Raw genomic sequence first — 24,602 nt, forward strand, 5'->3', positions numbered from 1 at the left:
GCGAGGGTCACGGTTAAGGCAGCGTAACATAAAGTCAGCCATGTGTGCCAGACTGGTAACGGGCAAGGCTTCCGTGTCCTCACCAAGATGACGACTGATAGTGTTGAGCGATCACTAAAATGCTCGGGTGCTCGAAGCTCGGGCCGAGCTTACCGTGATACTCGGGTGCTCGACCCGAGCAACGAGCCCAATGTTAGTCTATGAGAGACCCGAGCATTTTTGCGGCAGCACCCCCGGCAGTCTGTAGAAAGCCTAAAAAGTGCCCAAAACGATAGTTACAGTGCTCAAAAGACATGAGGGCAGCATGGGGATCGCCCCTGGAAGCATTTCTGACCCCCAGGTCGCTGCTGTCAACAACGTGGTCAGAGGTATTAAGCCACTTTTGCGGGCTCACAATAAAACGTTCAAAAACGAAACTGAAACGGTTTTCCTGTGAAATATGTTAAGGAATTTCCTTTCCAGGGTAAAAACTTGTGTATAAGGTAAAATAAATAACCAAAAACAAAAATACTCCTCCACACCTTGGGCTATGTTCACAAGTAGCATTTTTCATGCGTTTTTGCACTTTTGTATTGCTTTCAACCGTGACAAATGCGTTCACCGGGAAATGTCATTTTAACATTTTACAACCTTATCTGGCCATGTGCTGTGTGACACATGCATACAGTGCTGAAAAGGCAAGGGATCAGCATGGGGAAGACCCCTGGAAGCATCTCTGACCCCCAGGTCACTGTCTAAAAGTGTGCCCATCAGAAGTGATCCTTGCCGCATCAGAAGATGCAGACTTGCAACTATCCCCGTGCAAGTTCTTGTCCCAGGGCAGTGTTCAATTGTACCTCCCCCATTCCTTGCAATGCAAGCGAAAATATGCAGCCAACCACCCACCCACCCGCAGGCTGCAATACCATACTGCTAGCTTTCACTTGAAACGGGGCCTTTTAGTTTGGAGGAGGCCGAAGCTGGCCACTACCTCATGGCCGCTTCGGCAGCGAGGTATCCATACTCTGTCCCCAGCCGCCCGGCGGCCGGGTGTTCACGCTCTGTCCCCAGCCGCCAGGTGGCGGCCAGGTGTCCATACTCGGTCCCCAGCCACCCTGATTTCTCCTGTCACCTTCCCCCACACTTTTCTTAGCCTGGCCTGCTTTAGGGCAGCATTGGACAAGCCCACCAGAGAACCAGACTCCTCCGGTGGGCCCTGGCTTCTCCATCAGGGGAGTTGAGAGTGCCTAGGTGAGGAGCATGATGATGATGATAGAAGCTAGCATCTGCTTTGTTTTTTTGGAATGCAAGCGCATGTATGTAGTAGCGGCTAGGCCTGAGGTGGTCCGCTTTTTGGCGCATAGCCTACCTCCTCCGAGGATTGCTGGATGTTTTCCTGCTACTATCCCAGTTCTATGACTCCCGTTAAAACAAAGCTTCAGGTGATAAATGATGGATGAGGTGGTGGCAAAGGAGAAAGAGCAGGAGGAACAGGGACCATTCACATCAATATCAGGCCAGTCAACCAGATATGTCTTGTAGGATATGTTTCTGTAACAAAAGGAGCTGTTCGGCTACACAGTTATAGGGCATATAGTGAGTGCAATGCCTAACAAAAATTTCGAGCCACTCCAATGCCCCTTGGAAATGGCATGGAGGTCAGAGGGCGTTAACTAAACCTTTTTTTCTATTTATAGCAACTGGGTCTCCCGTGCACTGTTGGCCTAAGCAGTGAATGGAAGGCTTTCCAAAAATTATGAGGAACTGCAATGCCCCTTACAAGAGCCATGTGTGGCACCCCAGGGGTCTGGTCACCACAGTAATAGAGATATTACGTCGGAGAGCAAGTGGGAGGTTTCCTGGTCAGGATCCCTTAAACATGCAACATCCTCCTGCCCCAGTCCTGGGAGGGGAGAATTCTGCCCTTATAAACTGGATCTGGGGCGGGGTTGAGTGAGTCAGAGAACAGTCAGAGTCAGAGTGAGAGCAAGGGAAAGTAACAGCAAGGAGCTCTGTAGGAGCTAGGAGCTAAAGACCAGGGGCTGGAAGCTGAGCAGAGCTCGCCCTGGCAGAAGACAATAGGAACCGGACACAGGAGTCCGAAGCTGTGAGGACTTATATATCCAGCAGCAGAAACCAGCCGGCAGGGGATTTCAGGTCCTCTGGCCATAGAAGCCCGGAGGCTCAGTCACAAGCAAGGGACCAGCACCGCCGTCGTGGAGCGGAGGCTAACAGAAGGCCCCAAGTCACCAGCCATACGGGTGAGCACTACACGGTACACTCAGGGACGTGGGCTACTTCTACCCGCTTACAGCAAGGTAGCCAGGAAGAGTGCAGACAGACGGGGAAGCCTACAACTCCACCTGGCCAGGGGAACTCCTGCTTGCTCACAGACTGACCAGGCCTCTTATGCTAGCCAGTACTCCCGGGAGGGTCTACCTTATAATCATCAGTAAAGACCCTGAACTGCACTGCAAAGACTGAGTCGTTCCTGCTGCGCTCGTGCACCATCACCCCCATCATCCACACTCACTGCCTTGAGGCTATACTCCTCCCGAGGGGAGTTATCCCATTCTATGCTGCGCACACAACACCAGCCTCAGCGGTCTGCCTCGCAGCGGTGGTACTCCCTGACCGCAATCCACGGGTGGCGCAGTCGGACAATTAACCTCAAAACCTAAGAAAGACTGCCACTGGTTTGACCAGCCTGAGCCACGGGACCGGGTCACCGCCACGGAGACTACAGACCCCAGAGACCCGGCACCGGGTATCCCACACACGTGTACACACGGCCCAGGGGGCGCGTCACATGCAGTACAGCATATTACAAACATAAGTCCCATTATTGGGGAGTGGGTGTCCCATAGTATTTGCTTATGCCTTGCAAGCAAAAGCTGCCAAAAATTAGGACGGAGCAACTTGCAATGCCCCTTACAAGAGCCATGCAGTACAGCATATTACAAACATAAGTCCCATTATTGGGGAGTGGGTGTCCCATGGTATTTGCTTATGCTTTCCCAGCAAAAGCTGCCAAAAATTAGGACGGAGGAACTTGCAATGCTGGCACCCTGGTGGTATAGTGGTGGTGGAGGCTGAGGATAAGGAGAAGAAGATTAAACCGCTGAAACGAGGAAGCGTATACCCATGTGTGGGTGTGAAGCGGTGCATGTGAATACACCTCCCGAAATAACACAGTGGATTTGACTTTATGTTACTCTGCTGTCATTTGGTGGTGATGAGAAGTCTGGCCCAATCCAGCCCTTGTTCATTTTGATAAGGGTCAGCTTGTCAGCATTGTCAGTTGACAGGCGAGTGCGCTTATCAGTTATAATTCCCCCAGCGGCACTAAAACCCGCTCCGATAGCACGCTAGCGGCAGGGCAGGCCAGGACCTCCAAGGCGTACAGAGCGAGTTCATTCCAAGTGTCCAGCTTGGATACCCAATAATTAAAAGGCACAGAGGAATCACGGAGGACGCTGGTACGATTGGCAAGGTACTCCCTCACCATCTTTTGAAACTTTCCACTCCTTGTGAGAGTACCCTGCGCCTCAGGGCCTGTAAGCTGGGCGGGTGTCAGAAAACTGTCCCAGAACGTTGACAGTGTTCCCCTGCCTCTGCTGGATTGGAGTTGCATCTCTCTCGCCTGTACGCCTTGGTTGGGCAACGAACTGTGACCTCTGCCGCTAGTGTGTTCAGATGGGAATTTTTTTAAGAGTTCTGCAGCAAGGGCCTTCTGGTATTGCCCCATTTTTGTAGACCTCTCCACCTCAGGAATATGAGAGTGAAAGTTCTCCTTGTAGCGGGGGTCTACAAGTGTCACCAACCAGTAATGACTGTCACCCAACATTTTGACAACGCGAGGGTCACGGTTAAGGCAGCGTAACATAAAGTCAGCCATGCGTGCCAGACTGGTAACGGGCAAGATTTCCGTGTCCTCACCAAGATGACGACTGACCATGCTCTCCTCCTCCTCCTCTTCCTCCTCTTCCTCCTCCCCCCTGTCCTCAGGCCACCCACGCTGAACCGACGTAGACGGTAGTACCTGTACAAGTGTCATACCAACGCATGATAGCAGCTCCTGTTCTTCCTCCTCCTCCTTCTCCTCCTCCTCTCCCTCATTGTCCCCCAATGCAAGTTGGGATGAGATGAGGCTGGGCTGTGTGTAATCGCCCGCTATGGCTTCTTGATCCATCTCATCATACTCTGGCTGCAATGCCTCCTCTTTAGTTCTCTGCAGAGAGCGTTGCAAAAGACAGACAAGTGGGATGCTGACACTAATGATGGCGTCATCGCCACTCACCATCTTGGTGGCCTCCTCAAAATTTGTCAGGATGGTACATATGTCAGACATCCAGGTCCACTCCTGAGGTCTTATGTGTGGAGTCTGACCTGAATATCGACGGCCTTGTTGCAGCTGGTACTCCACAACTGCTCTCTTCTGCTCACAAATCCTTTGCAACATGTGGAGGGTAGAGTTCTAACGTTTGGGGACATCACACACCAGTCGGTGTGCCGGAAGCTGCAAACGCTGCTGCAACACAGCAAGGGCGGCGGAAGCTGTAGCCGACTTGCGAAAATGAGCTGACAGGCGGCGTACTTTCACGAGCAGATCTGGCAACTCGGGGTACGATTTAAGAAACCGCTGAACCACGAGGTTAAGTACATGAGCCAGGCATGGTACGTGTGTGATCTCACCTCGCCTCAGAGCCGCCACCAAGTTACGGCCACTGTCACACACGACCATGCCGGGATGTAGGTTCAGCGGTCTCAGCCACAGATCTGCCTGCTCTTTCACAGCTGTCCACAACTCACAAGCAGTGTGAGGTTTATCACCTAAGCTTATGAGTTTCAGCACAGCCTGTTGCCGCTTGGTGGAGGCAGTACTGCAATGCTTCCAGCTTGTAACTGATGTGGTGATATCTGAGATGGAGGCTGAACATGAGGAGGAGGATGCGCAGGAGCTGTACACTGTGGGGGCAACTCTGACTGACATAGGGCCCGCAATCCTCGGTGTGGGGAGGATGTGTTCCGTCCCAAGGTCCGACTGGGTCCCGGCTTCCACTATGTTTACCCAGTTTGCCGTCAGAGAGATGTACCGTCCCTGGCCACAAGCACTTGTCCACGTGTCTGTTGTCAGGTGGACTCTCCCAGTAACTGCGTTGTTGAGGGCACGGCAGATGCTTTGGGACACGTGCTTGTGTAGTGCGGGGATGGCACACCGGGCAAAATAGTGTCGGCTGGGGACCGAGTACCGAGGGACGGCCACTGCCATAAGATTGCGGAAGGATTCCGTCTCCACGAGCCTAAAAGGCAGCATTTCCAATGCAAGCAGTCGTGAAATGTGCGAATTTAGGACTGTGGCCTGTGGGGCGTTAGCTGCGAATTTCCGCTTTCGTTCAAAGGTCTGGGATATGGACAATTGAACGCTGCGGTGGGATGTGGACGTGGACGTTGATGCTGTTTCTTGAGAAACTGCCATAACAAGTGAAGACTGAGAGGAGGGGGCATCTTTACATGCAGTATGGACAGGGGATTGCCTTGCACACACAACAGGGGGTTCTATTGCACGCACAACAGTGGAAGAAGCAGTGGTGACACCCGCTGACACTGGTCGTGGACCCTGGGTTTCGCCCCACAAAGTCGGGTGCTTTGCTGCCATGTGCCTGATCATGCTGGTGGTGGTCAGGCTGGTAGTTTTGTCACCCCTGCTGATGCTGGCATGGCAGGTGGAACATATGGCCTTTTTGGGTTTATCAGCAGAGTCTTTAATAAAATTCCAGACTCTGGAAGACCTACCGCTTGTACTGGCAACGTCCCTCGTGTTGGTGTTACGGGGAACGGTTGCCTGCCTTCTGTCTGCGGCCACCACACTGCTTCTTCCTGCCTGTTGGGGTACTCTGCCTCCCTCCCCCTGTGTGCTGCTGGCCTCACTCTGCATGTCCTCCTTCCACGTTCTGTCAGTTACTAGATCATCTACCACCTCCTCCTCTTCCACTTGCGCACCACGATCCTCCTCCTCACTTCGTGGCAATTGTGTCTCGTCATCGTCCACCTCTTGTGACAGATTGCCAACGTCGACTTCCTGTGGCTGTTCAAATATTTGGGCATCGCAACATGGGATCTCCTCTTCCACCACTTCAAGCGTATCAGGCGAGGGGCCCAAATATGGAAATGGACCAGTGAACAGCTCTTCAGAGTGTCCAAGTGTGGGATCACTTGCTGTCTGACGACACTCGGCATGGTGGGAGGAAGGAGCATCAGGGTGAGGAGGAGTATGCGGTCGAGACTCACAGCTACTAAGAGTTGACCGTGTGGAAGACAGACCGGAGGTGGTGGTGCCCAGGTAACTGGAAGTATTGTCTGCTATCCAGTTAATAACCTGTTCACACTGATCAGTTCTCAATACTGGTGTTGTTCTGTGCTTCCCTAGTAATTCGGTCAAGAAGTGGGAGCGAGAAGATGTGGCTGTTGGTTGTGGCACATTTTCACCTTGGCCACGGCCCCGTTCTCTGCACGAACCATCACCAGAACGTCCACTTCCACGTCCCTTGCCACGCGCCTTGCCCATTGTAAATGAAGTAAAATAGCTTACACTTGCACTATCAATGGAAAAAGGGTAATAAAGAGTAGATTAGAACCGTGGAAGAGGAAAACCACAGTTATTGTTTACTGGGGTATACCACACTTTTTTAAATAGAGATATTTGCAGCTGAACAGTGAGCGACACACTCAAACTGCTTTTTTTTTTAGATACCAAAGGCCCAAAACTGGATAGTACAGCGATTTGACCCGTGGAACTACGAAACCACACTGGGATGTCGGGCCTACACAAGACTATTTTCAACAGATATATTTTTGTGTCACAACAGTCAGGAGACACTACTGTTTTTCTTTACGGAAAAAACTACCAAAACCTGAATAATAGAGATTTTTTACCGTGGAACAGCAAAACCACAGTTATAATTTACTGGTGTATACCAGGCTTTTTAAAATATATATATATTTGCAGCTGAACAGTGAGTGACACACTCAAACTGTTTTTTTTTAGATACAAATGGCCCATAGAACTGCAAAACCACACTTCTATTTCTGTGGCCTACACCAGACTATTTTCAGCAGATATATTTGTGTCTGAAAAATCAGAGGCACACTTTTTTTTTTTTGGGGTGGGGGGGCACCAAAAGGTTAATAAGATGGGTATTTGTACATTGTGAAGGAGGAAAAAAAAAGAGGATTTAGATAAAAAAAAAAAGGATTTTTCCTGGCCCCCGGGACCTGGAGCTAAGTCCAGCAATTTCAGCAACAGGAGCAGCACACAGGACTGTAATGCAGCGTTTGCTGGTATAACCACTGCGTCTCCTATACAGCCTGCCTGCCTGCCTGATATACCTGGGATGGATATTAGTCCTGAGAAGGACTGTTTGTTTGATCTGGCAGCCTTTACAGACCCTACACTAACTATTTTGCAGGATATATCTCTCCCTAAATCAGCAGCGCTGTCCCTACACTGTCTGATCCGGAGCGACTGTGTCCAAAATGGCGGCGCCCGGTTTTAAATACTCGAGGTGACGCTGTGCGGCCAGCCAATCACTGTAATGCCCACAAACAACATGGCTGCGGCATTACAGTGATTGGCTGGCAATCCCTGCATGTTCATTGGCTCTGTAAAGAGCGCCAAACATGCAGGGCGGAGACCCGAGCTCCCGCCCGAGTAACCCGGAAATGCTCGGTGCTCGCCGAACATCCCGAGTAGCGTGATGCTCTGGCGAGTACCGAGCAGTGTCGAGCATGTTCGCTCAACACTAGGAAAGATCTTTCCCAATGGGCAAGTAATAGACCAATCTCTCTCCTTAACGTAGAATGTAGAATATTGAAGCGTCTGGGCATTCCCTTCGGTTTTGTATGAGAATCGTGGGTAAGATAATGGCAACGTTCGAGGCAGTGGTGTTGGCTTAATTTCATTCAAGACCTTGACAAAACACACTACTAGTCTTATGGGATAGGTTAATACAGTCCCTGGAACTCCTCCTCACCCCTTCACTATTGCCAGTCTCTCGGGTGGTGGTTAAATACCCTGTTAAATCGGGATCACTCTTTTCATCCTATTAAGTGGCAGGTGCTCACCTCAGATGCCAGCCTTTCTGACTGGGAAGCAATATTCTATCACTTGGCGGTCCAAGGGGTCTGGAGCAGTCACGAGAAACTTCTGCCAATCTACGTGTTGGAGATGAGCTGTCCGTTTGGTTCTTCTACATTGGCAACCTTTAGTCTGAGGGTTATCGATCAGAATTCAATCAATGTCACGGCTGTGGCCTATATCAATCAAGGTTCCTCTAATCTCTGCTGTTCATATACCAGAGGTAGAGAACTGGGAGGCAGACTTTTTAAGTTGCCAAAGGCTACCTACTGGAGAGTGAGCTCTTCACCCCGAGATGTTCCAAGTAGATTTGTCAGTGGTGGCTTATGCTGGATGTCCATCTATTGGCATCCAGACTAAACCACAAGTTGCCACAGTTTGTAGCAAGGTGTCAGGGCCCAAGGTCAGTCATAGCAGATACCCTGGCAATCTGTTGGTCCCATTTCTCTCTGCCTTACCTCTTTTCACCTCTACCGCTTCTACACAGACTTGTCAAGAAAATCAGGGCAGAGGTCGTTCCAGTCGTTATCATTGCATGAGACTGGCCTCGGAGGGACTGGTATTCCGATGTTATCAATCTCCTGGCGGATGTTCCATGCCCTTTTCCTGACTGCCCGGACCTTCTGTTTCGGGGTCCATTTTTCCATCCAAATTTACAGTTGCTCAATTTAATGGCATGTCTGTTGAAGCTGCAATAATGAGGGCATCAGGCCTGTCTGAGTCAGTAACGCAGACTGATTAGAGCCTGGAAGCAAGCCGTCCTTTTTGTGAGTCTACCATTGCACTTGGAAGGCTTATTTTTGTTGATGTGAGTCAACTAGTACTTCACCAGTGTAGAGTAATGCACCTAGGACGGAGTAATCCTATTGCTGCATACACATTAAATGGGAGTATACTTGGGACTACAGAAGAGGAGAAGGACTTGGGTATTCTGGTTACAAGTAAGCTGAGCAGCAGTACTCAATGTCAAGCAGCAGCCACAAAAGCAAACAAGATTTTAGGATGTATAAAAAGAGAAATAAAATCCCGCAATCCCAATGTACTGTTACCACTTTATAAATCACTGGTGAGGCCACATCTGGAATATGGGGTCCAGTTTTGGGCTCCACATTTTAAAAAAAATATTCAGAAGTTAATCAGTTCAAAGGCAGGCAACTAGATTATTACAAGGGATGGAAGGCCTCCCATATGATGAGAGGTTGAAAAAGTTGAGCTTGTTTAGCTTAGAAAAATGATGCCTCAGAGGGGATCTCATTTACATGTATAAATATATGCGTGGTCAGTACAAGGGACTGGCACATGACTTATTCCTTCCAAAGACCATACTAAGGACCAGGGGGCACTCGTTACGGGTGGAAGGAAGGCGATTCCGGCACCTAAACAGAAAAGGGTTCTTTATAGTCAGAGCAGTCGGACTATGGAATGCCCGACCACAAGAAGTAGTGATGGCAGACACTATAACAGCTTTCAAAAAAGGGCTGGATGATTTCCTCGATACACATAACATTGTGGGTTACAGTTAAATTAGACAAAATGTTACAAGTATAGTAATATATTTAGTACAGTAATACTAGTTATGTAATTACTGTCATAATTAAGTTTCATCCACGGTTCTAGGACTGATCACCTTTTCTCGGGGTCCAGGAGGAATTTTTCCCCGGTGACACAAATTCTCTGAATGTGTCCTGGGGTTTTTGTTAGAACTCTCCTGTTAGGTTTTTTCTAGTTTGCTGGTCACATGACCTTTTTTGCCTATTTAATCCTGCTCCGCCCTCCTTGCCTTGCTGGACTTCATTGTAATTTCTACTCTTGAGCTAGCTTGGTGCTCTGTTAACTTTCTCAGTCAGTTTTGCTAGGTCTTCGGACCTCTATGTTCTATGTTGTTTGTTTGTCTTATTTCTGCTACAATTTATGCTAGGAGGTGTCAATCTTTCTCCCAGTCCCTAGTTCTTGTAGGGATCCCTTCCTCACATCTATAGGTCTTCGTTCAGACTAGCCGAGGACTTTAGCGGGTCTGATCGCAGGATCAAGTTCCCCGTTACATCGTAGGGATCCAGCTTAGTTCTATTGTAGGGACAGATCTCCTGTCTTTCCTTAGTGCTTGTAGCAGATCATAACAGTAAGTCCAGCCCAAAAATTTCTCTAAGGAAAGACCTCCAGTTTCCATCATGGTCTCGGTTCAGGATTTGGCTCAACGCTTGCAAGGACTCTCTCTGGAGGTGGCCAAGCTCCAACAACACGTGAGTAGCTGTTTTGGAGCACATTTTGTAGAGCCAAAGGTACGTCTGCCTGATCTATTTTTTGGTGAACAACAAGATATTTTTTCCTTTAAAAATGCTTGTTTATTGTATTTTCGTTTATGAACCCTATGCGCTGTGATTCATCACCAGAGGATCCGGGTCTTAATGTCACTTTTGCGCAAAGAACCTCAGGGATGGGCCTTTTCTCTCTAACCTAGTGATCCGTGCTTTAGATCAGTGGATAGTTTTTTTTCTGCTTTGGGGTTGTTGTATGATGATCCTGATCGTGTCTCATCTGCTGAGTTTGAATTAAGACGTTTGAGGCAGGGATCAGGTAATGTGGAAAATTATTGTACTCACTTCCGTCGGTGGTCTGCTCAGGTGGGGTGGAACGATTCAGCTTTGAAAAGTTTGTTTCTTGTGGGGCTAGGTGAAAGGGTTAAGGATCTGCTGATTGCTTATCCTTCACCTGTAAACTTGCAGGAGGCAATGCAATTAGCTATACGGGTGGACAGGAGACTGCATGCAAGGGTTAATGAGAGTAAATCCTCTGCCATGTCAGCTCCGAGTCTTGAGAGGGTCTGTATTGACATTGGAGAGCCGATGGAGATTGGGGCGATGTCACCCCTCTCTCAGGAAAAAGACCGCAGATTTTCTGAAGGTTTGTGCTTTTATTGCGGTGGATCTGACCATTTCATTAAGAACTGTGTGCTTCTTATGAACAAAGAAAAAAAAAAAGGTCAGTTACGCCCTTATAGCCTGTTTAAATACTAAGGGTGTACTTCTTTCTGCTACTACCACTGCTCAGGAAGAATTAATTGAATTTCGGGTATTTGTGGATTGTGGTTCTACTCTGAATGTGATTGATGGGGGATTCTTGGAAAAGCTTAAATTAAAACCCAAACCTTTGTCATCCCCTATTGCCATGGTTTCTGTCGATGGCTCTCCCTTAAAGAGTGTTACTCACAAGGTCTGTGAATTTCCCCTCACTATTAATGGTATTCACCAAGAGAATTTGGATTTGGTAGTATTAAATAATTTGCCTTCTCCAGTAGTGTTGGGGTTACCCTGGTTAACATTGTACAATCCTGTACTGGATTGGTCTACCAATGAAATTAAGTCCTGGAGCCCTAAGTGTTATGACAAGTGTTGTAACGGGCGCATTGCTGCTGTGGATAAAGGGGAATTACCTGTACCTATTCAGGATTTTTGGAAAGTTTTTTTCTGAGAAGGAATCGCAAATTTTGCCTCCCCATAGAGACTATGATTGTACCATTGAATTTGTCCCTGGAGCGACTCTTCCTAAAAGTCGTTTATTTAATCTTACTATTCCTGAGAGAAAGGCTTTGGAGGAATACATACAGACAAGCTTGGCCGCCGGTCACATTAGGCCTTCCAAGTCTCCTGTGGCTGTTGGATTTTTTTTTTTGTTAAAAAAAAAGACGGCAGTTTACGTCCTTGTCTGGACTTTCGTGAGATTAATAAAATTACTGTACGCAATCCTTACCCACTGCCATTGATTCCTGATTTGTTTAACCAGTTAGTGGGGGCCAAATGGTTCTCTAAAATTGATCTCCGGGGGGCATGCAATTTGTTGCGCATGAAGGAGGGTGATGAATGGAAGACTGCTTTTAACACTCCTGTGGGTCATTTTGAGAATCTGGTTATGCCTTTTGGTCTTACCAATGCTCCAGCATTTTTTCAGAATCTTATTAATGCCATCCTTAGACCTTTAATCGGCAAAAATTTGGTTGTGTATTTGAATGACATTTTGATTTATTCGCCGGATCTGGAGTCTCATTGGCGGAGCGTACGTGAGGTATTACAGTTATTAATTGACAATTCGCTTTTTGCTAAGCTGGAGAAATGTGAGTTCGCTGTACAGAGGATTAGTTTTTTGGGCTACATTATCTCCAGTGAAGGTTTTGAGATGGATCCGGTTAAAGTTCAAGCTGTGCAGGAATGGCCTAGGCCTATTGGTTTGAAATCGATACAGAGGTTTTTGGGTTTCGCCAATTATTACAGAAAATTCATAAAAAAAATTTCTATTATTGTCAAACCACTGACCGATCTCACCAGGAAGGGTGCTAATGCGGTTCAGTGGACTTCTGAGGCCATTGAAGCTTTTGTGTTTCTAAAGGAGAGGTTCACCTCTGCTCCCATCCTTATGCAGCCTGATGTGACTAAGCCGTTTTTGGTTGAGGTTGATGCTTCTTCTGTGGGGGTCGGTGCGGTGTTGTCTCAGGAAAACAAGGATGGAGTACATCCCTGTGCCTTTTTTTCTAAAAAAATTTCTGACACTGAACTTAATTATGATATTGGTAATCGGGAATTGCTGGCTATTAAACTCGCATTTGAACACTGGCGTCATCTCTTGGAAGGTGCTGAATTTCCCATTCAGGTTTTCACTGATCATAAAAATCTGATCTATCTTGATGCTGCCAAGCGCTTGAATGCCCGTCAGGCTAAGTGGGCACTTTTTTTCTCGCGGTTTAATTTTTCCGTTACTTACATCCCGGGTACCAAGAATGTTAAAGCTGATGCTTTGTCTCGCAGCTTTTCTCCCATGGTCGGTGCTGAGGAGGAGGAGAGCATTTTACAAGAAGGTGTTGTGATTGCTGCTTTGGACTCCTTTTTGGAGGATGAGATTCTTAAAGCTCATGAGAATGCCCCATCTAACACTCCCCATGGGAGGTTGTTTGTGCCTAGGACCTTTAGGAGAGATTTGTTTGTTGAGTGTCATGAGTCTCGGTTGGCAGGTCATCCAGGAATTTCTGAGACCAAGAGACTTGTGGGTCGCAGTTTTTGGTGGCCTGGATGGCAGAAGGAAGTCATTAAGTGGGTGCGTCAATGTACTGTGTGTGCTAGATCTAAGTCTTCGCATGCTCCTGCTGCGGGGTTGCTTTGCCCTCTGGAGGTTCCTAGTGCACCTTGGACACATCTGGCTATGGACTTTATTACTGACCTTCCCCCCCTCTGAGGGTTTCACGGTCATCTGGGTGGTCGTGGACCGTTTTAGCAAGATGTGTCACTTGGTTCCCTTCATCAAACTGCCCTGCGCTAAGACACTCGCTAAGGCCTTTGTCAAGGAAATTGTCAGACTACATGGCGTTCCTACTGACATTGTTTCTGATAGGGGACCTCAGTTCGTGGCTCGTTTTTGGCGTGCCTTTTGTGACAGGTTGGGAGTTCATTTGTCGTTTTCATCCGGATATCATCCTGAGTGTAATGGCCAGACAGAAAGAAAGAACCAGGATGTTGAGCAGTTCTTGCATTGTTTTGTGGCAGACAATCAAGAGGGGTGGTCTGAGTTTCTGCTGCTTGCTGAATTTGCTCTTAACAACCATACATCCTCTTCTGCTGGGTGTTAGCCTTTTTTTTGTTGTTCTGGGAGACATCCGTCTTTTGGGTCATTCTCCAAATTGGTATCGGCTGTGCCTGAGGAGGAGAGTTTTTCCGGTGATTTGGAGAGAGTTTGGACGGATGTGCGTGGTAATCTTCAGGAGGCTAACAAAAAATCTAAGAGGTACTTTGATAGGAAACGGCAAGAGGTTTTGTTTGCTATTGGTGACATGGTTTGGTTGTCCTCTAAGAATCTGCGATTGAGGATTCCTTCTAAAAAATTGGGTCCCAAGTTTGTAGGTCCGTTTAAGGTGCTTCAGGTAGTTAACCAATCTGCTGTTAGGTTGGAGGTTCCTACCTCCTGGAAGATTAATCCGGTGTTTCATGTTTCTCTGTTGAAAAGAGCTGATGTGTCGGATGTAGACGCCTCTGCCACTGTTCCTCCGGTGGTGGAGGACAGGGAATATGAAATTTCCCGCATCCTAAATTCTAGACGGTATAGAGGGAGTTTGCAGTATCTCGTCGCTTGGAAGGGTTTCGGACCCGAGGATAACTCATGGGTGAGGGCGGATGATGTTTCTGCTTCCAGACTTGTCAGAGCGTTTCACAAGAGGTTTCCTGATGAGCCTGGGCCTAGGGGATCCGGAGGATCCTCTTAGAAGAGGGGGTACTGTTAGAACTCTCCTGTTAGGTTTTTTCTAGTTTGCTGGTCACATGACCTTTTTTGCCTATTTAATCCTGCTCCGCCCTCCTGGCCTTGCTGGACTTCATTGTAATTTCTACTCTTGAGCTAGCTTGGTGCTCTGTTACCTTTCTCAGTCAATTTTGCTAGGTCTAAGGACCTCTATGTTCTATGTTATTTGTTTGTCTTATTTCTGCTACAATTTCTGCTAGGAGGTGTCAATCTTTCTCCCAGTCCCTAGTTCTTGTAGGGATCCCTTCCTCACATCTATAGGTCTTCGTTCAGACTAGCCGAGGACTTTAGCGGGTCTGATCGCAGGATCAGGTTCCCCGTTACATCGTAGGGATCCAGCTTAGTTCTATTGTAGAAAGATCTCCTGTCTTTCTTTAGTGCTTGCAGCAGATCATAACAGTTTTAGCCTTCTTCTGGATCAACAGGTTTAAACATAGGGATTTTAGAAATACCATTATTAGAATCACAAGAGTAATATAAAATTAATTAAAAAATAACTTATAAACAGTAAGTTAGTGTAGTGTTAGTGTAGGAAGTACTGTTGGGGAAGGGAGGTTGAACTTGATGGACCTAGGTCTTTTTTCCACCTATGTTACTATGTAGTGTCATTTTTCTTGTCTGTACTGATCTCCTTCTTACAGTCCTGTTTGGAGGCAGGATAGGCGCTTAACTTCTTCAAGGATCAGGTGTCTGCCCTGGCTATATTTATTTATAAGAATTTTCTCCAGGGGGTGGTGCACGCTAGACCACCCTATTGTATACCCCTAGATCCTTGGTATCTGAATCTTGTTTTGTATTGGAGGCTTTTCAGTCTCCGTCTTTTCCACCAGAGAGGTCTCTACACTTTTTCTTTTTTTTTTTTATAAGGTAGCTTTCTTTAGAATTGATGGCTATATCAGGAGGGTTTCGGAGCTGGCGGCTTCTTCTTGCCAGGCTTATTACCTTTTTCTGTAGTCTTGAGACCAGTTCCATCTTGTCTCCTGAAAGTGGCTCTAGTTTTCACCTTAATAAAGATATTGTTTTACCTTCCTTTTGACCTGCACTATTGAGAAGTCTCTGCATAACCTTGACGTTGTTAGCACCATAAGGTGCTATTTATCAACTACTGCCTAATTCAGGTGACCTGATTTCTTGTTCATTATACCTTTGGCCCTCGTAAGGGTCAGGCTGCCTCTAAACCAACCATGCTCACTGGATCAAGACTATTATCCACGCCTATAAAGCTAAGGCCAGGGTGGCCCCATTTAGGGTTAGCGCGCACTCTAACTGAGCGATGGGAGCTTCCTGGGCGGTTCGTCTTCAAGGCATCGGCTTTGCAGCTCTGTAAGGCAGCTACTTGGGCATCTGTGCATATATTTTCTAAGTTTTACAGGGACCACTCTTTGTCCTTGGCAGATGCAAGTTTTCGTTGGAAGATACTGCAGCCGGCTGTAGCCCAGACCTCTGCTTGAGTTGCAGCGCAGGACTAGGTGGTAACAGTATGATATTTACAGTGAAAGAAATAATTATTTGATTGCTTTCTGTTTTTGTAAGTTTGCTCACTGACAAAGACATGAACAGTCTATAATTTTAAGCAGGGCCGGCGTCACCACCCGGCGCACCCAGGCAAGTGCCAGGGCCCTGGACAGCCGGGGGACCCACTCATCTTGGTTGGCTGCTATGTGAGCGCTGGTGCTGCGGTGCTGCCCGCGGCTTCCTGGGTTACCGCCGGCCAGCAGATCCTCTTCTGGACAGCGGGGGGGCCCGCACTCACCTTGGTTGCTATGTGAGCGCTGCCTGCTGCGTCCTAGGTTACCGCCAGCCGGCAGAGCCACAGATGCATTTATAGCCTTCCGGTGCCGCAGAGCGCATGCGCCGGAAGCGCAGACATCCAGTCAGATGATGGCCCCATCCATTCTCAACTGTCTACAGTGCATGCGCTGCCTTCAGCCTGGGTCCCTCCTCCGAGCTCGAGCTCCTTAGTATTCAAGCGCCAGCCACAGCCAGCAAACACCGACTGCCGGTAACTTTGTCTGACTATCAGAGACTGCATTTCTTATGTAATGTCTTTCTATATATAGATACTGTGACAGTCATATGCATCATCATGTATCTATATATAGAAAGACATAGATATATATAGTCAGCATAGCACTGTCTGCAGTCTGTCTGCAGCATCTACAGGAAATCTTGGCCTGACCTGTCTGACTGTGTGGAATGGCAGAGAAGGAAGTGGCAGGCAGGGGCAGGGATGATGGTGACAGTCTTCTCCGCTATAGGAGGGCTATACTGTAATGGTGTGACCACCTGGTGCGCATCTCTCCACTATGTGGGGTCACTGGGTGAGTTACTACCAAGGCTCCTGTCAGGACTATGTGGGGCCCATTGTTCCGTATGGAGGACTATGTGGGGCCCATTATACTGTATGGAGGACTATGTGGGGCCCATTATACTGTATGGAGGACTATGTGGGCCATTATACTGTATGGAGGACTATATGGGCCCAGTATACTGTATGGAGAACTTTGTGGTGCCCAGTATACTGTATGGAGGACTATGTGGGGCCATTATACTGTATGGAGCACTATGTGGGCACTTTATACTGTATGGAGGACTATGTGGGGCCATTATACTGTATGGAGGACTATGTGGGGCCATTATACTGTATGGAGGACTATGTGGGGGCATTATACTGTATGGAGGACTATGTGGTGCCCATAATACTGTATGGAGGACTATGTTGCTCTGTCTGCACTGTGCTCTGCGAGGATTCGCCGGTTTCTGAGCTATTGTAGAATTTACAATAGATATCACTCATGTAATGTAAGAAGTGAAATCTTTGGCATTGTTCTATATATATATCAGCCAAGAGGAAAAACTTTTAAAATATAACCTTTATTAGATCTCTGCATTTTTGAAGGTGGTAACAGTACTCTGTACCACAAAAAATGGACACTTACCATTGTGAGGTCCATTAGACGATATTTTTTGAACCACATAGCACTTTATAGCACTTACTCACTTTTTTGTAGTGCTCCCCAAGATACGAGTTACACTCCCCTGATGAATCCTTTTTGAGGAGGAAACGCGTCGGGAGGCATTTTGTGGGGTAATAGATACACTTGGGTACTGCCCTTGTCAGGGCGGGAGCAATCACCAGGGACACGACAGGGTAGATTTATCCTTAATATTTGGAGATTACTAAACTGAAAAAAACCCTGGAGGATGCCCATGGACTAGAGAATGGGTGAGATCTACACATATTATTTATAGTTTTTTTATTACTATGTCTAAGTTTTATATGGACCAGATGGGATTGACATTATATATTTCTGGTTCCTTCCAATGGGATTTATAAGAGTGTTGCACAGTGTCCTGTTTTTGTGTACTGTGTCCTTAATAAGGTTAGAAGTATTTTGTGCTGACTCCCTCAAGTGCATAGGGAGCTTGCCTATGATGCAATAGGGGTTTATGAGCCATTTATATTGGACATTGGAGGTACAAAAAATTAATTATTTTAAGGATCTAATAAAGGTTATATTTTTAAAAGTTTTTCCTCTTGGCTGATATATATCGTTAATACTGAGGTTTATAAGTAAATACTGCCGTAAGTTTAAGCAGTCTGTGGCTAAATATCACTACTATATACAGTACAGACCAAAAGTTTGGACACACCTTCTCATTTAAAGATTTTCCTATATTTTCATGACTATGAAAATTGTACATTCACTCTGAAGGCATCAAAACTATGGATTAACACATGTGGAATTATATGCTTAACAAAAAAGTGTGAAACAACTGAAAATAGGTCTTCCATTCTAGATTCTTCAAAGTAGCCATCTTTTGCTTTGATGACTGCTTTGCACACTCTTGGCATTCTCTTGATGAGCTTCAAGAGGTAGTCACCGGAAATGGTCTTCCAACAATCTTGAAGGAGTTCCCAGAGATGCTTAGCACTTGTTGGCCCTTTTGCCTTCACTCTGCGGTCCGGCTGACCCCAAACCATCTCGATTGGGTTCAGGTCTGGTGACTGTGGAGGCCAGGTCATCTGGCATAGCACCCCATCACTCTCTTTCTTGGTCAAATAGCCCTTACACAGCCTGGAGGTGTGTTTGGGGTCATTGTCCTGTTGAAAAATAAATGACGGTCCAACTAAACGTAAACCGGATGGAATAGCATGCCGCTGCAAGATGCTATGGTAGCCATGCTGGTTCAGTATGCCTTCAATTTTGAATAAATCCCCAACAGTGTCACCAGCAAAGCACCCCCACACCATCACACCTCCTCCCCCATGCTTCACGGTGGGAACCAGGCATGTAGAGTCCATCCGTTCACCTTTTCTGCATCGCACAAAGACACGGTGGTTGGAACCAAAGATCTCAAATTTGGACTCATCAGACCAAAGCACAGATTTCCACTGGTCTAATGTCCATTCCTTGTGTTCTTTAGCCCAAACAAGTCTCTTCTGCTTGTTGCCTGTCCTTAGCAGTGGTTTCCTAGCAGCTATTTTACCATGAAGGCCTGCTGCACAAAGTCTCCTCTTAACAGTTGTTGTAGAGATGTGTCTGCTGCTAGAACTCTGTGTGGCATTGACCTGGTCTCTAATCTGAGCTGCTGTTAACCTGCGATTTCTGAGGCTGGTGACTCGGATAAACTTATCCTCAGAAGCAGAGGTGACTCTTGGTCTTCCTTTCCTGGGACGGTCCTCATGTGAGTCAGTTTCTTTGTAGTGCTTGATGGTTTTTGCAACTGCACTTGGGGACACTTTGCGCAATTTTTCAGACTGACTGACATTCATTTCTTAAAGTAATGATAGCCACTTGTTTTTCTTTACTTAGCTGCTTTTTTCTTGCTATAATACAAATTCTAACAGTCTGTTCAGTAGGACTATTAGCTGTGTATCCACCTGACATCTGCACAACAAAACTGATGGTCCCAACCCCATTTATAAGGCAAGAAATCCCACTTATTAAACCTGACAGGGCACACCTGTGAAGTGAAAACCATTTCCGGTGACTACCTCTTGAAGCTCATCAAGAGAATGCCTAGAGTGTGCAAAGCCGTCATCAAAGCAAAAGGTGGCTACTTTGAAGAACCTAGAATATAAGACATATTTTCAGTTGTTTCACACTTTTTTGTTAAGTATATAATTCCACATGTGTTAATTCATAGTTTTGATGCCTTCAGTGTGAATGTACAATTTTCATAGTCATGAAAATACAGAAAAATCTTTAAATGAGAAGGTGTGTCCAAACTTTTGGTCTGTACTGTATATCTATATTTCTCTGCCGTATCTGTGCATCATGAATGGTGGTATGTGTTAAAGGGCCCACTGAGACTCTTTCGCCCGGGGCCCACGAAAATCTGGAGCCGGCCCTGATTTTAAGGGTAGGTTAATTTTAACATTGAGAGATAGAATATCCAAAACAAATCAAGAAAATCACATTGTATAAATTAGATACATTTATTTCTCCTCCTATTGCTTTCTCACAAAATAGAGGAATCAAGACTCCAGCAGTTAGGTATAGTCTGCTGGTGAGCAAATTTTATTTAGATGCAATAATAGTGTCGGCCTCCAGGTGGCAGCAGATTATTCCATGGTTCTGGGTCCCCAATGAAGACTATGAGAAACAGATTTTACGTTGAGTAGAAAAAAATCTACCTTTGCACTATCGTACACTATCTATTGGTTAGCTTACTTTGCGTCAAAATATTACTAAACATAATTCATGGAGAAAATAGCAATACACTTCATGAAAACAGTAAGATCTGTATATATATTTTTATGAAATGCTATCTATACTGGACTAACGTATGGCAAATCATCAAAAGACCAGACAAATACAGAAACCACAAAAACGACGATCAAGAAGCCTTATAATTATATATAAAAAGTGAATCTTTATTGAACAGTAATACTCAAGGGAAATGGGGAAAAAAATATGCAAAATCTGCAAACAACTGTGTGCGCAAAGGACGCCCAACACTGGAGCCACATATAAATCACCATGGAATGACAACATGTCAGCATATCTCATTTATCATAAATATATCCCTGTGTGCATCCCAGATTAATACATATGCATATTAAGATAAAAAGATTTCTCAAGTACTTGATCAGTCTTGGGCACATGACAGGATCTTAGCAGATTAGGGCATACATGTATATACACACATATGGGGCCCCATTGGCCTATATCAATAATGTCACAGATCACCCTAAACGTCAATACGTGGGATGCAGGGAAGAGAGTACAAAGTGCTCCAGTGTCAGCGCGTCCGCCCCAGTAAAAAGCTAAAAACAAAAACCCAGCTGTCAACACATCCACACACAGATAATTACAGCAGTGGGCGATCACAGAGCCTACTGAAACAGACTAATGGACCTTTTTAAATGCTTATGAAGCCTTTGCAGGTGTTTTTGTTAATTATTTTAATTTACTGAGATAATGACTTTTGTGTTTTCATTGGCTGTAAGCCATAATCATCAACATTAACAGAAATAAACACTTGAAATAGATCACTCTGTTTATAATGACTCTATATAATATATGAGTTTCACTTTTTGTATTGAAGAACTGAAATTAACTTTTTGATTATCTAATTTAGTGAGAAGCACCTGTACTTTGCCACGTGTCTACATGGGCTTAATCACACATCAATTTAATGTGAGGATAGGGGAACATGTGCTTGGCATTTTTGCCGCATCCGACCACAATGATGCATCCGCGCTCAAAATGTGAGAAAACAAGAGAAACACGAGCTCACCTGAGTATAAGCGTCCTGGGGCACGGATTGCGAAGAACCACCTCGAAACTGACACAAATGAGAAAGGGAAGAGGCTCCAGCCACAGGTGAGTCCCAAAAAAAAGTCTTCTTTATTTAGATTAAAATACAGACACTACAGCATATGTCCAAAAAAGGCCCATAGGAGCAACGCGTTTCGAACGCCTATAGTGCGTTCTTTGTCAAGCTACAGACATATGGCAAATGCCTAGTATATATATGTGGCCTGACCAATAAAACAAAGATATACAAATCATGTGACAATTAAGAAACACCCACTGAAATGGGGTGTTGTCTATGACAGAGTAGAGAGTTAAATAATATAACAAGCAAAAGAAAAAACGCAAAAAAAAACTTGTGTTAATACTTAAATGCAAGAAAACACAATGAATAATAGATGCATGTAACAATTATTCGTGATAATGAAAGAGAAGCTCTCTCCGCATATTTAACCCTGCCGGATGACATGTATCAAGAAAGTACATCCAGAAAGCTTCACGATCTAGGAGGCGTCTCCGGTTGTCACCTCCTCTTGAATTCAATGACAAACATTCAATTCCAAATATTTGGAGAGAAGAGATGTTTCTATTGTGGGACTGTATGAAATGCCTAGAAGCGTAAGATATATTGCGGTTAGTAACGTTCACAATATCTCTGATATGCTCCGCAATGCGCTTTTTTAATTTTCGTATTGTTGAGCCCACATAGAATAAATTACAGGCTGTACATTCTATTACATGTACCAGATATTGAATAGTGATATTGAATCTCTTTCATTATCACGAATAATTGTTATATGCATCTACTATTCATTGTGTTTTCTTGCATTTAAATATGATCACAATTTTTTTTGTGCGTTTTTTCATTTGCTTGTTATATTATTTAACTCTCTACTCTGTCATAGACAACACCCCATTCCAGTGGGTGTTTCTTAATTGTCACATGATTTGTATATTTTTGTTTTATTGGTCGGGCCACATATATATACTAGGCATTTGCCATATGTCTGTAGCTTGACAAAGAACGCGCTATAGGCGTTCGAAACGCATTGCTCCTATGGGCCTTTTTTGGACATGTGCTGTAGTGTCTGTATTTTAATCTAAATAAAGAAGACTTTTTTTGGGACTCACCTGTGGCTGGAGCCTCTTCCCTTTCTCATCCGCGCTCAAAACCCTACCCCGCCACTTCATGGCACACCACAATTGTGATGGTTCTCTTTTGAGAATTAGAGGCATTGACATGGTTGCCACTAATATCCGGGATGGCAAAATAAGCCAGAGATTGACACATTTGGTGTCCTGGTGGATTTGGACACTGGATACCCTACAACCTAAGGGGTAAAATTAAAATATTAGTTTTCTACCCTTTCTGTGATCGCCCACTGATGTAATTATCCGTGTGTGGATGTGTTGACGGCTGTGTTTTTGTTTTTACCTTCTTACTGGGGCGGACGCACAGTTGTTTGCACATTTTGCATATTCTTTATTCTTTCCCCATTCCCCTTGAGTATTACTGTTCAATAAAGATTCACTTTTTATATATAATTATATGGCTTCTTGATTGTCGTTTTTGTGGTTTCTGTATTTGTCAAAATATTAGACAGGATTTGTAAATCTGCCATACCATGTCTGAACTTTGCCTTACTAAGTAGCTAGCTGTTTGCAGTATCCTTGGTAAGCAGCATCTTTGGTATCTGACTGAAGTTTACAAATAATGTGATCATTATTGGCAATTGTTTTTATAAAAAATACAAACAATAAAAAGGTTTTAGGTGTTGCATGTTTTATCTATGTGAAATGTTTAATTTTTATTTATTTTTTAATTTTTTTCAGACTTTACTCACTGCTATATCGATGAGTGCCATTGCTACTAATGGAGTTGTGCCAGGTAAAAGCAATCATATATGAGTGAAAGGGTCGCTTCTTATATTGTAGAGTTGCCTTAACTAATGCATATTGCATGTGGTGTCCTTATTGTCTTGCCTAGGCCTTAACGTGCATAATATATGTATGTGTGTATATATATATATATATATATATATATATATATATATATATATATATATATATATATATATATATATATATATATATATATATATATATATATATATATATATATATATATACAGTACAGACCAAAAGTTTGGACACACATTCTCATTGAAAGATTTTTCTGTATTTTCATGACTTTGAAAATTGTACATTCACATTGAAGGCATCAAAACTATGAATTAACACATGTGAAATTATATACTTAACAAAAAAGTGTGAAACAACTGAAAATATGTCTTATATTCTAGGTTCTTCAAAGTAGCCACCTTTTGCTTTGATGACTGCTTTGCACACTCTTGGCATTCTCTTGATGAGCTTCAAGAGGTAGTCACCGGAAATGGTCTTCCAACAATCTTGAAGGAGTTCCCAGAGATGCTTAGCACTTGTTGGCCTTTTTGCCTTCACTCTGCGGTCCAGCTCACCCCAAACGATCTCAACTGGGTTCAGGTCTGGTGACTGTGGAGGCCAGGTCATCTGGCGTAGCACCCCATCACTCTCCCTCTTGGTCAAATAGCCCTTACACAGCCTGGAGGTGTGTTTGGGGTTATTGTCCTGTTGAAAAATAAATGATGGTCCAACTAAACGCAAACCAGATGGAATAGCATGCCGCTGCAAGATGCTGTGGTAGCCATGCTAGTTCAGTATGCCTTCAGTTTTGAATAAATCCCCAACAGTGTCGCCAGCAAAGCACCCCCACACCATCACACCTCCTCCTCCATGCTTCACGGTGGGAACCAGGCATGTAGAGTCCATCCGTTCACCTTTTCTGCGTCGCACAAAGACACAGTGGTTGGAACCAAAGATCTCAAACTTGGACTCATCAGACCAAAGCACAGATTCCCACTGGTCTAATGTCCATTCCTTATGTTTTTTATCCCAAACAAGTCTCTTCTTCTTGTTGCCTGTCCTTAGCAGTGGTTTCCTAGCAGCTATTTTACCATGAAGGCCTGCTGCACAAAGTCTCCTCTTAACAGTTGTTGTAGAGATGTGTCTGCAGCTAGAACTCTGTGTGACATTGACCTGATCTCTGATCTGAGCTGCTGTTAACCTGCGATTTCTGAGGCTGGTGACTCGGATAAACTTATCCTCAGAAGCAGAGGTGACTCTTGGTCTTCCTTTCCTGGGGCGGTCCTCATGTGAGCCAGTTTCTTTGTAGCTTTTGATGGTTTTTGCAACTGCACTTGGGGACACTTTCAAAGTTTTCCCAATTTTTTGCACTGACTGACCTTCATTTCTTAAAGTAATGATAGCCACTTGTTTTTCTTTACTTAGCTGCTTTTTTCTTGCCATAATACAAATTCTAACAGTCTATTCAGTAGGACTATCAGCTGTGTATCCACCAGACTTCTGCACAGCACAACTGTTGGTCCCAACCCCATTTATAAGACAAG

General features: G+C 45.1%; 1 protein-coding gene across 1 annotated transcript in view; it reads left to right on the forward strand.

Moving 5' to 3' along the window:
- SLC12A4 (solute carrier family 12 member 4) overlaps window positions 1-24,602 on the forward strand; it is a 394,075-nt gene that overhangs the window by 128,084 nt on the left and 241,389 nt on the right. Inside the window, exon 5 of the mRNA XM_073657959.1 lies at window positions 22,990-23,044. Within this exon, the coding sequence (XP_073514060.1) occupies window positions 22,990-23,044 (55 nt within the window). The remainder of the gene's footprint in view (window positions 1-22,989; window positions 23,045-24,602) is intronic.

Source organism: Phyllobates terribilis, unplaced genomic scaffold (assembly GCF_046119375.1).
Source record: "Phyllobates terribilis strain yellow unplaced genomic scaffold, ASM4611937v1 Scaffold_13__5_contigs__length_258822181, whole genome shotgun sequence".
Taxonomy (NCBI): Eukaryota; Metazoa; Chordata; class Amphibia; order Anura; family Dendrobatidae; genus Phyllobates; species Phyllobates terribilis.